Below are 13,360 nucleotides of genomic sequence, written 5' to 3'. Positions count from 1 at the left end.
TCAGCTGAGAACAGGTTCCTAAAGCACGGGGCCTCGGGCACACAGGCACACCATATACGCACACGCCATACACATGCACTACCCACATGTCTTACACACACCATAAATACACACAAAGCTGCGCGCAACAAACACACTCCACACACTCACCAACACACATGCACCACGTGTAATAGACGTCAGTGTCGTTTAATAGCATTGTTTCCTCCCTCACAAGTTCGCTACTGAGATTGATCTTGTCGCCCTCTGTTTCGCAATGCCTTAGCCAGCTTTACCACCAAAAAGCTAGCAATTCGATGGCGCGGGTGGAGGCAATTCAAGCTGAAAAGTGAGCTTTCCTATTCAATTGTGTTACACAGACACAGAAGCATGTACGGTAAAGCAAGTTAGCTAGCCTAGCAGTGAGGAATGATCAGTGGTTCTATGAGCGGGAAGCTTTAGCATAGCTAGTGTTTAGCGTAGCACTAGCCACCACGTACCATGAGAACAGTAGCGTTAGCATAGCACTACTCCCCACCTTGTCAGTGTCGCTGGGTTGGAAGAGGATGGCTGGGGCGCTGTGGAACACTGGGTTCTGCTGTACAAACTGCAGCTGCTGGAAGTCCTGCGTCACCTGGAGAGAACACAGACACGCACACACTCAGAGCACAATAGAGGCATCTAATAATCTGGCAGAGGCATGAAGGGATTTGAATAGATAAAATATCATTATCATGACAGAAGAGGCTTTACTCAATCCTTTGAGGGTTTATTATGTCATTGGCGGGCAACCACACAGATCTTATTTAAGCCAGGGCCATGCAAGGACCACTGACCACAGTATGACCCAAAGTCATGGGGGAGGATTCACGGTCACCTCAAGGTTCACAGGAAGATGACCTGAGAGAGGTTCCAAACTATGCACGCACACACAGGCTGCTGTGTGGTGTCACAGTGAAAAATATCCATATGGGTCAACGGGTCGAAATTTGACCACTGTTAAAAAACAGAGCACCCGGAGCTCGCTGTTTCGCCAGAGATATACGGTCACGCTGGTCTGATAGGAAATGAACTGTAAACCAAGGTCAGGTTACAGAAAAGCAAGAAGACCAAGATATCTGGACTACGAGAGGCCAATAGCTGAGGGGTAACAGAATAGCTAGTAACACAATAGAGTATTGGGATAGGTAGATGGTCATCTCTAAATCTTTGATGGAAAAATAAGGACCTAAACCATAGTATTAATGTGAATATGACCGACTAGGTTTCAAACTCGGGTCTTCTACACCCCACAAGACTGTTAGCCATCTGAGCTAAAGCCTAGGTATTAGCTCAGGGGAATGTGAGTTTTCAGGTCTCAAGCAAGGTCACTGACTGAACCAGCGCTGTTACTCCAATTTCTGCTCATTTTCCTCATTAGGACATTAGGAGTCTGCAAGACGGCACAAACAGATCTGGTAGCAGCCTAGTTCAATTAAAGCTAATATGTGGGCTAGTTTCCATGCCCTCACCGCGTTGGAGCTCTCCAGGACGACATTGAAGGTGTCGTGGACAGCCTGGTAGGCCTCCAGCTCCATCTGGCTCAGAGAGACCAGGTAGTCCTTCACCTGCTCATAGATGCCCCCATCCAGAACCTGAGGAGCACAGGGCAACAAGGAAATAAGTTAAGAACTTAACTTGTAATTGACCAATAATGCAGCAATAAGCCAGCATCTCACTCACTCGCACATTAGTGGTGGTGTTCCAAGTTGTCTGTTTCTGCAGTCATGCAAACTATGTCATAGCAATCGTCTGAGATATGCAGCACGACTGCAAACAAAAAGATGACCTGGAATGCCCATACACGTGTGTGCTGACGCCTCACCTTGATGCAGTCGATCAGGTCCGTGTTGTAGTAACGCTGCTGGTGAGCATTAGCCGCTGCTAGCGTGAGCAGATAGTCGTTCCTGGCGTGGGTGGCTTTGGAGTTACACTCACTCCTTTTGGCTTTTAGCTGGTGAAAAATAAAGAATAATAAACACACTCATGGGGGCATTCCATGTCATCTTTAGTTTGATAGGTTGATGCCCCTATGCAGTCGAGTTTGTGGTCATGGCCAATTGGCCATACATACAATGTATTAATGTAACACCTTTATACTGGCCCGCTGCAGACTGGACCTGGACTGGAACATACTCAGTTTGGACCTGGACAGAACAGAAGGAGAGAAGGATCATGTATGTGAACCGAGTCACACAAGACCAGTGGTTCCAACCAAAAGTCTTACATTTTCACTCCTGTACATCTGAGCAGACACAGATAGGTAGCATTACTGTAATAGCTCCCCCTTACCTCCGATAGGTTTGGTGGAACAGTAGCCAGATTTCTTACCCATCTGATCCTCTCAGATCTCCACAAGGCTGTACGGGGGGATTTGGGATTGGACATACAGTGTGTATGTCTGCATGTACTGTACATACTTGGCATCCTGCTCAGCCTTGTCTCTGACAGCCTGGGCCATGGTCTCAGTCTCCTGGTACTTCTTCCTGGTCTTGGCCAGCTCCTTCACCGAGTCCTGCAGCTCTGCCTGCACCAGCGTCAGCTGGTCAATACACTAAGCAAACAACAACCAGAGGTTATCAGTATGTGGTACAGTATGTGTATATACACTAAACAAACCATTATCAATATATGGTACAGAACATCTCATGTGGTGAAATTCACACACACACACACACACACACACACACACACACACACACACACACACACACACACACACACACACACACACACACACACACACACACACACACACACACACACACACACACACACACACACACACACACACACACACACACACACACACACACACACACACACACACACACACACACACACACACACACACACACACGCGGGCGGCAGGTAGCCTACTGGTTAGAGCGTTGGACTTGTAACCGAAAGGTTGCAAGATCAAATCCCCGAGCTGTTCTGCCCCTGAACAAGGCAGTTAACCCACTGTTCCTAGGCCGTCATTGAAAATAAGATTTTGTTCTTAACTGACTCGTTAAATAAAGGTAAAAAAAAACAACAAAAAAAAAGGACACCCCTTCCAATTAGTGGATTCGGCTATTTCAGCCACACCCGTTGCTGACAGGTGTATAAAATCCAGCACACAGCCAAGACAAACATTGGCAGTAGAATGGCCTTACTGAAGAGCTCAGTAACTTTCAACGTGGCACCATCATAGGATGCAACATTATTAAACTTATATATATATATATAAAACCTCACTAATGCTTGTGGCTAAATGGAAGCGAATCCCTGCAGCAATGTTCCAACATCTAGTGGAAAGTCTTCCCAGAAGAGTGGAGGCTGTTATAGCAGCAAAGGGGGGACCAACTCCATATTAATGCCCATGATTTTGGAATGAGATGTTCGATGAGCAGGCGTCCAACATACTTTTGGTCATGTAGAATATATATGTCAGCTGATCAATACACTGGACAAACAAGTGGTTGCATAGAGTTATTAATTGTGAGATATACTTGGTAGGGATGTAAAGATTCATGGAAGGTATGCAGCACCTTCATTATTCAAATGCTAAAATATCTTGAGCAATATTAGGCCTTATTATTTGAATGACAACCTCTGTAATTTCCTAGGTTATTGTTATCTATGCGTCGTTGAAAATGGTGCTTTACCAGAATAAAAGTAAGCCACACACACAGGATTAACACCGGTAACCCGGATACCAGGAACGGTTCTGGGGGGGGGGGGGGGGGGCAGTGCCCCTGTGAACATGGTATTTTGCCTGCTAATGCCTGCAATGCAGTGAAGAAAACGATATGAGGACAATAAAGTCTAATTTAACTGGCCCCTCTAACAGTACAACTGGCCCCAGCTTGGCCCCCCCAGTTGAAATGGTCTAGAACCACCACTGCCAGGAACACTTAACATTTCCTGAAATATTTTTCATGACTAGACCCTGGATATTACAACATTTTCCCCCAATGTCGCAGTGCTGCAATTCCACAAAATACACCACATGAGCAGCAGCAGATTGGATAACGTGCAAAATAAATACATTTAAAAAAAACAGGTTGTCGCATGGAAGCCTTCAGGATACCGTATTTACTTCACAAAGTCACCTTAAATTCAAAGCACATGCATAACTGACACTGCCGGACTGCGCATGAGACACGAATGCAGTTTAGAGTTCTCATCAGAACTGAAAATTTGATCCCGGTCCGACCCAAGCCCGGTGAGCTGAAGCCCGAGCCCAGGTCTGACATCACAGAAATGAAATGAGCCAGCAGTAAAACAGTAGACTATATTGATTTAAACTGGTTTTGAGAACAATGCGGCAGAAGCGGAGTGAGGAGACGGCCATTGGGCCTAGAAAACGCGCAGAGGAAAACGCACTTTAGTTATGATCAATTGAATGATGAAAAAAGTAATATCCAACAGTTATATTAATTAAAAACAAATAGTCGTACGTGTGGTCACCTAGATTATTATTTCAGCATTGTTTTGATTGGGACAGCGCCGTCGTGCTACTTTGAGACAAGAGTGGGGGACTCGTCTAGACTAATCCATTCATGTCAGATTTTTGTTTTCACTGAATCTCTGTTTGATATTTGGTAATTAGGCTAGTGAAATGTTAGCTACATTAAGGTGCGTACTAATTATCATCTTTATTCTAGTTTGCTGATATATTGGCTGATTAGAAATTTTTTATAGCATGTTATACAAGTTGATTTTGCTCTTCAGCCTGGCCTACTTCCGACAAAAAGCCTGCGACTTGTCTGATAATCAACGTGATTTTGTTTCACTAAATCTGTCTGTATATTTGGTTAATTGATCTCTGGCTTCGTTTGCTCATCACTGATCAGAAACATTTACCATGCAACAATGTAGCCTTAATCAAGTGTACTATTTATCAATTGACTCACATAGCCTTATTTAGAGCCTATAGGCTATTTTCCACTGAAACCCAAAATCCTGACTCGCATGAAAATTACCAACTTTATTCTGTAATCCATAGGTTGCATTATCAAAGCACGTCTCGCCTATGCATGTCAAAATACAGCTATAACATTCCCCCGCTTCTCTGTGCCGTCTCAGATCGCTGCTCATATGACAGCTTCGGTAGAGAACGTAATCAAAAAACAGTCTGATTATAACGATATATTTATTATGATTATTTACATTTTATATGTATTTTTTTTTCTTTTCGGAGCTGGTCCCCGTTAAGATACCTTATTTAAACAATTTCCTGTCTTAAATCTCCCCATTATTAATTAGCTGATCTGCCATCTGTAAAATCATCAATTCGATTTAGCCAAATAGGAGATATTCTGTCATTCGTTGGAGGTTAGCTAGCAAGCTTAGCAACTTTGGTCATTTGACTTTTGTCTGATTACAGTTGGTATGATTAGGCAATGCTACATTCGGGGTTGCACTCGCTGCCTCAGCACATTCCGTGAAAAGTTAGTCTAGGCCTACTGCTGAAATGCGCTGAATTAATTAAACAACATGATAAAGCTCGGAATTTAAGAACTGCCTGTTTCACAACGTCATTGGCCATCAAAGTTACTCTATCATTACTAAATATCAGTTTCACTTGCTGAAAAATCTTTACATAGTGGAGCAGCCAAGCTGGCAATGTGGCGCAACACCCCTCCTATTTTGGGAGAACCCTGGCATTGTGACCATATCTTGGTTTTAAACTCTTTCAAAAATGGGCGTTTCTGATTTTTATGGTATTTCCTGGGACTCTCAGGATAAATATGAATTATTGCCAGTACTGAAACTTGGTAGATTCTCTGTAAAATATGAATCCCTAACACACGTATCTTTTACACACAGAGAAGTAATCTCAGACAGATCCAGCTCAGAGGCCCAGCTCATGAGCTCCATCAGCAGCATATTTTAATTTAGAATGGAAAATTAATGTATTTATGCAACAAATGTTAATGCATCAAATCAATTCGTTCTCTAATCAAACCGAATTGCACTGAATCGTTACAAACTAAAATGTATAGTTCCTGTATCTAGACACGTATCCAATCGTCTTGAAAGGGAATGATGCACATTCCTAATACTTGGCTATATTCAGATGCATTGCCAATACAGTTAACATGCCTGGAAATGCATGCCTGTCTATTGGTAACCCATTCTAAGATGTCCTAAGAGCTAACGTAATATTCTTATTAGGTTAGTCAGGGTGAACAAAGGGTGCTTGTTGATGGTAGCCAGTGGAATGTGGAGACTGGACAGAGGTAACTAGAGACCATGTGTTGGTCAAAGCCTGACCAACTTGGTAGGGCAGCAGTGTGGCCAACTAGCTGATAGGGAAGCAGGGGTGTATTCAGTAGGGTGAAAATGTCTCTGAATGGAGTAAAATGGGGGAGGATACTACCTGAACCTGTGCAATGAGATCACGCTATAGGGCGCTATGCAAATTGAACTGGGTATAGGGTTTCTGGGATAATGGTGTTGATGTGAGCCATGACCAGCCTTTCAAAGCACTTCATGGCTACAGACATGAGTGCTACGGGTCGGTAGCCATTTAGGCAGGTTACCTTGGGCACAGGGACTATGGTGGTCTGCTTGTAACATGCTGGTATTACAGACTCGGACAGTGGTTGAAAATGTCAGTGAAGACACTTGCCAGTTGATCAGCGCATGCTCAGAGTACACGTCCTGGTCATTGAAAGGTCTTACTCACATCGGCTGCGGAGAGCATGATCACACAGTCGTCCGGAACAGCTGATGGTCTCATGCATGTTCAGTGTTACTTGTCTCAAAGCGAGCATAGACGTTATTTAGCTCGTCTGGTAGGCTCGTTGGGCAGCTCTCGGCTGTAACGTCATACCCAAGAAGACTCAAGGCTGCAATCGCTGCCAAAGGTGCTTCAACAAAGTACTGAGTAAAGGATCTGAATACTTATGTAAATGTGATATTTCTATTTTTTATTACGAGGTATTGTGTGTAGATTGATGAGGGATTTTTTTTTAATAAGGCTGTAACATAACAAAATGTGGAAAAAGTCAAGGGGTCTGAACACTTTCCGAATGCACTTTGACTCAGTCAATCAGGAACATTAACCGTCTTCTTGGTAAGCAACTCGTGTAGATTTGGCCTTGTGTATTAGCTTATTGTCCTGCTGAAAGGTGAAATAATCTACCAGTGTCTGGTGGAAAGCAGTCTAAAACAAGGTTTCCTCCAGGATTTTGCATGTCCTTAATTCCATTCAGTTGATTTTTTATCCTGAAAAACTCCCCCTTCCATAACATGATGCAGCCACCACTATGCTTGAAAATATGGAGCGTGGTGCTCAGTAATGTGTTGTATTGGATTTGCCCCAACATAACTTTTAGTCCTAAATACAAAGTGTTAATTGCATTGCCACAGTTTTTGCAGTATTACTTTAGTGCTGTGTTGCAAACATGATGCATATTTTGGAATATTTATATTTCTGTACAGACTTACTTATTTTCACTCTCAATTTGGTTAGTATTGTGGAGTAACTACAATGTTGTTGATCCATCTTCAGTTTTCTCCCATCACAGCCATTAAAACTCTGTTATAAAGTCACCATTGGCCACATGTGAAATGGTTTCCTTCCTCTCTGGCAACTGCGTTACCTTTGTAGTGACTGGGTGTATTGATTCGCCATCCAAAGTATGATTAATAACTTCACCATGCTCAAAGGGATTTATAAATATATATATTTTTTTTATACCCATCTACCAATAGCTGCCCTTCTTGGCGAGGCATTGGAAAACCTCGCTGGTCTTTGTGGTTGAATCTGTGTTTGAAATCCACTTCTCTACTGAGGGACCTTACAGATTAATTGTTTGTGTGTGGTACAGAGATGAGGTAGTCATTAAAAAATAATGTTAAACATGATTATTGCACACAGAGTGAGTCCATGCAACTTATTATGTGAATTGTTAAGCACATTTCTACTCCTGCATTTATTTAGGCTTGCCATAACAAAGGGGTTGAATACTTATTGACTCAAGATATTTCAGCTTTTCATTTTTTATTAATTTGTAAACATTTCTAAAAACATAATTCCACTTTGACATTATGGGGTACTGTGTGTAGGCCAGTGACCAAAAACTCTAAAATTGAATAAATGTTTAATTCAGGCTGTAACAACAAAATGTGGAAAAAGTCCTGGGGTGTGAATACTTTCTGAAGGCACTGTAAATACACTGGTTGGTATCCAAAGAACAGCGTACTTCCCCTTAAGGCAGAAAAAAACCATCCTGAATTGTTTCAGTGGTTTCAACTCCCCAGCTGTATAAATGGAGACATACATCCAATGTAAGACATGAGAGCAGGAAAGAGGAGAGAGAGCAGGAGAGAGTCTGCAAACTATGCAAAGCTAAGCCATGTTGTGGTGGTTTGGCCTCCATACCTTCCTGAGCTGATGCTCCTTCTGCAGCCTGGCAGTCTTGGCCGGGTCCGAAACCTGGTTCCTGTAGTTCTCACAGGCCGTGATCCTGGACTGGGTCACCTGCACTGTGCCCTCCAAGTAGGCCTTCCAAACCGTGTACATGTTCCTATGACGACATGCACACACACAAATAAACATTAAACTTATGGAGACAAATACATTTATGTTCTACTGTGTTGTTTATACGGTTACAATTGGGCATAATTGTAGACACTGGTAAGCATGATTATGGAAAAATAACACTAACTGCTGTCCATTTCACCTGAGGGAGAGTGTGAGACAATACGATTTCTGATGATGCCACGGTGACGAGAGGTCTTACCTGTGGTCTGTGGGCTCCTCTGGTAGGCTGGCTGGCCATTCCCTCTTCAGGTACTGATTGGACAGCTTGTGTAGAGCCTGCGGGGGAGGAAGAAGAGAGAAGACCTTTAACCTTTGAACTTCTGACCCACTTTCTACCTCCCGATACTGCTGCTTCCAAGGCTTTCCATGATTACCTTGGTCTGGGTCGTGTTCAATAGGCACGAAACGGATGGGGTATTGTGTGTAGATTGATGAGGAAAAAATGATTTCATTTTAGAATAAGGCTGTAACGTAACAAAATGTGTGAAAGGTCAAGTGGTCTGAATACTTTCCGAAGGCACCGTATATCTAGGAACGTTTGATAAACTGGTGGTGCTGATCCAGACCTTAACCATTTTCTCTCCATTATTCTCCTAATTCTGAGATATTTTCTGGATCTATACAGGGACCCAGGAAGAACTCTTGGAATTCCATGCCTATCTAAACTCTATGAATGAACACCTTCGTTTCACCATTAACAATGAACTATCACAAATCAGTTCTTGATGTGATGGTTAAGGACAAAACCTCCCTCTCTACAGATCTCTATAGGAAACCTACAGACAGGAACACCCTCAGAGGTGACAGCTTTCATCCACGTCCACTTATTAAAAGTCTCCCTATAAGTCAATTCAGCCGCATCAGAAGAATATGCAGCTCTGATGCTTCTTAGCAGAAATAGACCAGGGGCCACACAACGCTTTTAGGAAAGGGGGTACAAAGACAATTGGGTAAAACATGCCAATGATCGTTTTTGAAGGACTAACACAGTCGGAAAGCATTCAAACCAAAAGTTTAAGAAAAATCTGAACATGTCCCCTCATGCTTCACCCAATATTCACCGTTGGGGAAGGCATTCAAGGACATTAAATCAGGAAGCACTGATACATTATTGATACTGACCCACAATTGAAACCCATCTTTAAATATCCCCCACGTATGGTCTTTAAAAGACCCCCAAATGTGAGAGCCATTGTGGTGAAATCTGTTTATCCACCAGAGAAAAAGGATACTTTCTTGGACAAGGTTCCAAAGGCTAATTACAAATGTAGCCAATGTGCTCAATGCAGCTTCACATACAAATGTAACCAATTTACCCACCCCCACACAGGATAAAGATTTAAGATCAAAGGCCTGATTGCCTGCATGTCCACCAATGTTATTTACATGTTGAAATGTCCTTGTCTTACATAGGGAAAACCAGTTGAAGCCTTAAGACCCGGATCAGAGAGCACCGCGGCAATATACGGACAGGAGACCAAAAAAAAATCTGGTTGCTGTTCATTTTGTACAAGCTAGACATCCTATTAGTTCTCTGACATACATTGGAACAGAATTGGTCAAGATGTCATGCAGGGGAGGGGACATTGAGAGGAAACGTCTTCAAAGGGAATCTTTCTGGATCCACAGGCTCAACAGTCTCTCCTCTTGGCCATAACTAGGAGGTCGACTTGAAACTGTTTTTATAGTATCAAAATTGTCCAAATTATAGTTTTTATCCTAATTGAATATAATCTATATATACACACACACACACACACACACACACACACACACACACACACCACACACACACACACAGTACCAGTCATATGTTTGGACACCTACTCATTCAAGGGTTTTTCTTAATTTTTTTACATTGTAGAATAATAGAAGACATCAAATCTATGAAATAACACTTATGGAATCACATAGTAACCAAAATAGTGTTTAACAAATCAAAATATATTTTATATTTGAATTTCTTCAAAGTAGCCACCCTTTGCCTTGATGACAGCGTTGCACACTCTTGGCATTCTCTCAATCTGCTACATGAGGTAGTCATCTGGAATGCATTTCAATTAACAGGTGTGCCTTGTTAAAAGTTCATTTGTGGAATGTCTTTCATTCTTAATGCATTTGAGCCAATCAGTTGTGTTGTGACAAGGTAGGGGAGATATACAGAAGAAAGCCCTACTTGTAAAAGACCAAGTCCATATTATGGCAAAAACAGCTCAAATAAGCAAAGTGAAAATGACAGCCCATCATTACTTAAAGACATGAATGTCAGTCAACGCGGAAAATTAAGAATTTTGAACGTTTCTTCAAGTGCAGTCGTAAAAACCAAGCGCTATGATGAAACTGGCTCTCATGAGGACCGCCACAGGAAAGGAAGACCCAAAGTTACCGCTGCTGCAGAGGATAAGTTCATTAGAGAGTTTCCAGCCTCAGAAATTGCAGCCCAAATAAATGCTTTACAGAGTTCAAGAAACAGACACATCAACATCAACTGTTCAGAGGAGACGGCGTGAATCAGACCTTCATGGTCGAATTGCTAAAAGAAACCACTCCTAAAGGACACCAATAAGAAGAAGACACTTGCTTGGACCAATAAACAAGCAATGGACATTAGACCAGTGGAAATATGTCCTTTGCGCTGATGAGTAGAAATTTCAGATTTTTGGTTCCAACCACAGACGCACAGTAGGAAAACAGATGATCCCCGCATGTATGGTTCCCACCGTGAAGCATGGAGGTGGTGGTGTGATGGTGCTTTGCTGGTGACATTGATTTATTTAGAATTCAAGGCACACTTTACCAGCATGGCTACCACAGCATTCTGTAGCAATATGCCATCTCATCTGGTTTGTGGGACTATCATTTGTTTTTCAACAGAACAATGACCCAACACACATCCAGGCTGTGTAAGGCCTATTTGACCAAGAAGGAGAGTAATGGTACTGCATCAGATGACCCGGCCTCCACAATCGCCTGACTTCAACCCAATTGAGATGGTTTGGTATGAGTTGGACCGAAGAGTGACGGAAAAGCAGCCAACAAGTGCTCAGCATATGTGGAAACTCCTTCAAGACTGTTGGAAAAGCATTCCAGGTGAAGCTGGTTGAGAGAATTCCAAGTGTGCAAAGCTGTCATCAAGGCAAAGGGTGACTACGTCGAAGAAACTCAAATATATTTTGATTTGTTTAACCCTTTTTTGGTTACTACATGATTCCATGTGTGTTAAATCATAGTTTTGATGTCTATTGTACAATGTAGAAAATAGTCAAAAATAAAGAAAAACCCTTGAATGAATAGGTGTGTCCAAACTTTTGACTGGTACTGTGCATACACACACACACAGTTGAAGTCGGCAGTTTAAATGTAGTTGACTAAGGTGTATGTAAACTCAGTTTTTCACAATTCCTGACATTTAATCCAAGTACAAATTCCCTGTTTTAGGTCAGTTAGGATGACCACTTTATTTTAAGAACATGAAATGTCAGAATAATAGTAGAGAATGATTTATTTCAGCTTTCATTTCTTTCATCACATTCCCAGTGGGTCAGAAGTTTACATACACTCAATTAGTATTTGGCAGCATTGCCTTTAAAATGGTTTACTTGGGTCAAACGTAGCCTTCCACAAGCTTCCCACAATAAGCTGGGTGAATTTTGTCCCATTCCTCCTGACAGAGTTGGTGTAACTGAGTCAGGTTTGTAGGCCTCCTTGCTAACGTCCCACCTCAACAGCTTCCAGTGAAATTGCAGAGCGCCAAATTCAACGTAAATTACTATAAATATTTAACTTTCATGAAATCACAAGTGCAATACATCAAAATAAAGCTTAACTTGTTAATCCAGCCGCCGTGTCAGATTTCAAAAAGGCTTTACGGTGAAAGCAAACCATGCGATTATCTGAGGACAGCGCTCAGCAGACAAAACATTAAACAGTTTGCAGCCAAGTAGATTAGTCACGAAAGTCAGAAATAGCAATAATATTAATCACTTACCTTTGATGATCTTCGTATGGTTGCACTCACAAGACTCCATGTTACACAATAAATATTGGTTTTGTTCGATAAAGTCCCTCTTTATATCCAAAAACCTCCATTTTGTTGGCGCATTTTGTTCAGTAATCCAATGGCTCAAATGCGGTCACAAGAGGCAGACGAAAATTCCAAATGGAATCCATAAAGTTCGTAGAAACATGTCAAACGATGTTTATAAATCAATCCTCAGGTTGTTTTTAGCCTAAATAATCGCTAATATTTAAACCGGACAATAGCGTCATCAATATAAAAGATAAACAACGAAAGGCGCACTCTCGGGATTGCGCACCAAACAGGTTGGGGAATTTCCACTGGCCTCTTATTGAAACTGCTCATTCTCCCTAATTTTTCAGAAAAAAGGCCTGAAACAATGTCTAAAGACTGTTCACAGCTAGTGGAAGCCATAGGGAACGGAATCTGGGTCCTATCGCTTTGAATGGTGGATAGCCTTTCAATGGAAAAACACCAATTTCAAAATAATAGCACTTCCTGGATGGATTTTCCTCAGGTTTTTCACCTGCAATTTCAGTTCTGTTATACTCACAGACATTATTTTAACAGTTTTGGAAACTTGAGTGTTTTCTATCCAAATCTACCAATTATATGCATATCCTAGCTTCTGGGCCTGAGTAGCGGGCAGTTTATTTTGGGCACGCTTTTCATCTAAAATTCCAAATGCTGCCCCCTATCCCAAAAAGGTTTTAACTTCCTGACTGATGTCTGGAGATGTTGCTTCAATATCTTCACATCATTTTCGATCCTCATGATGCCAT

The 13,360-nt window shown here is 42.0% G+C and overlaps 1 protein-coding gene across 2 annotated transcripts in view; it reads right to left on the bottom strand.

The window, feature by feature from the left end:
- The window catches only part of LOC100196115 (F-BAR and double SH3 domains protein 2), a 51,184-nt gene that overhangs the window by 16,255 nt on the left and 21,569 nt on the right, over positions 1 to 13,360 (bottom strand). For both annotated transcript variants that reach the window (XM_014197713.3, XM_045717268.2), the window contains 7 exons: positions 8,760 to 8,836; positions 8,399 to 8,543; positions 2,439 to 2,572; positions 2,111 to 2,165; positions 1,844 to 1,972; positions 1,491 to 1,613; positions 518 to 613 (listed from right to left, as the gene is read on the bottom strand). In XM_014197713.3, the coding sequence (XP_014053188.1) occupies positions 518 to 613; positions 1,491 to 1,613; positions 1,844 to 1,972; positions 2,111 to 2,165; positions 2,439 to 2,572; positions 8,399 to 8,543; positions 8,760 to 8,836 (759 nt within the window). The remainder of the gene's footprint in view (positions 1 to 517; positions 614 to 1,490; positions 1,614 to 1,843; positions 1,973 to 2,110; positions 2,166 to 2,438; positions 2,573 to 8,398; positions 8,544 to 8,759; positions 8,837 to 13,360) is intronic.

Source organism: Salmo salar, chromosome 04 (assembly GCF_965601325.2).
Source record: "Salmo salar chromosome 04, fSalSal1, whole genome shotgun sequence".
NCBI lineage: Eukaryota > Metazoa > Chordata > Actinopteri > Salmoniformes > Salmonidae > Salmo > Salmo salar.
This window is presented reverse-complemented; position numbering and strand designations above follow the sequence as displayed.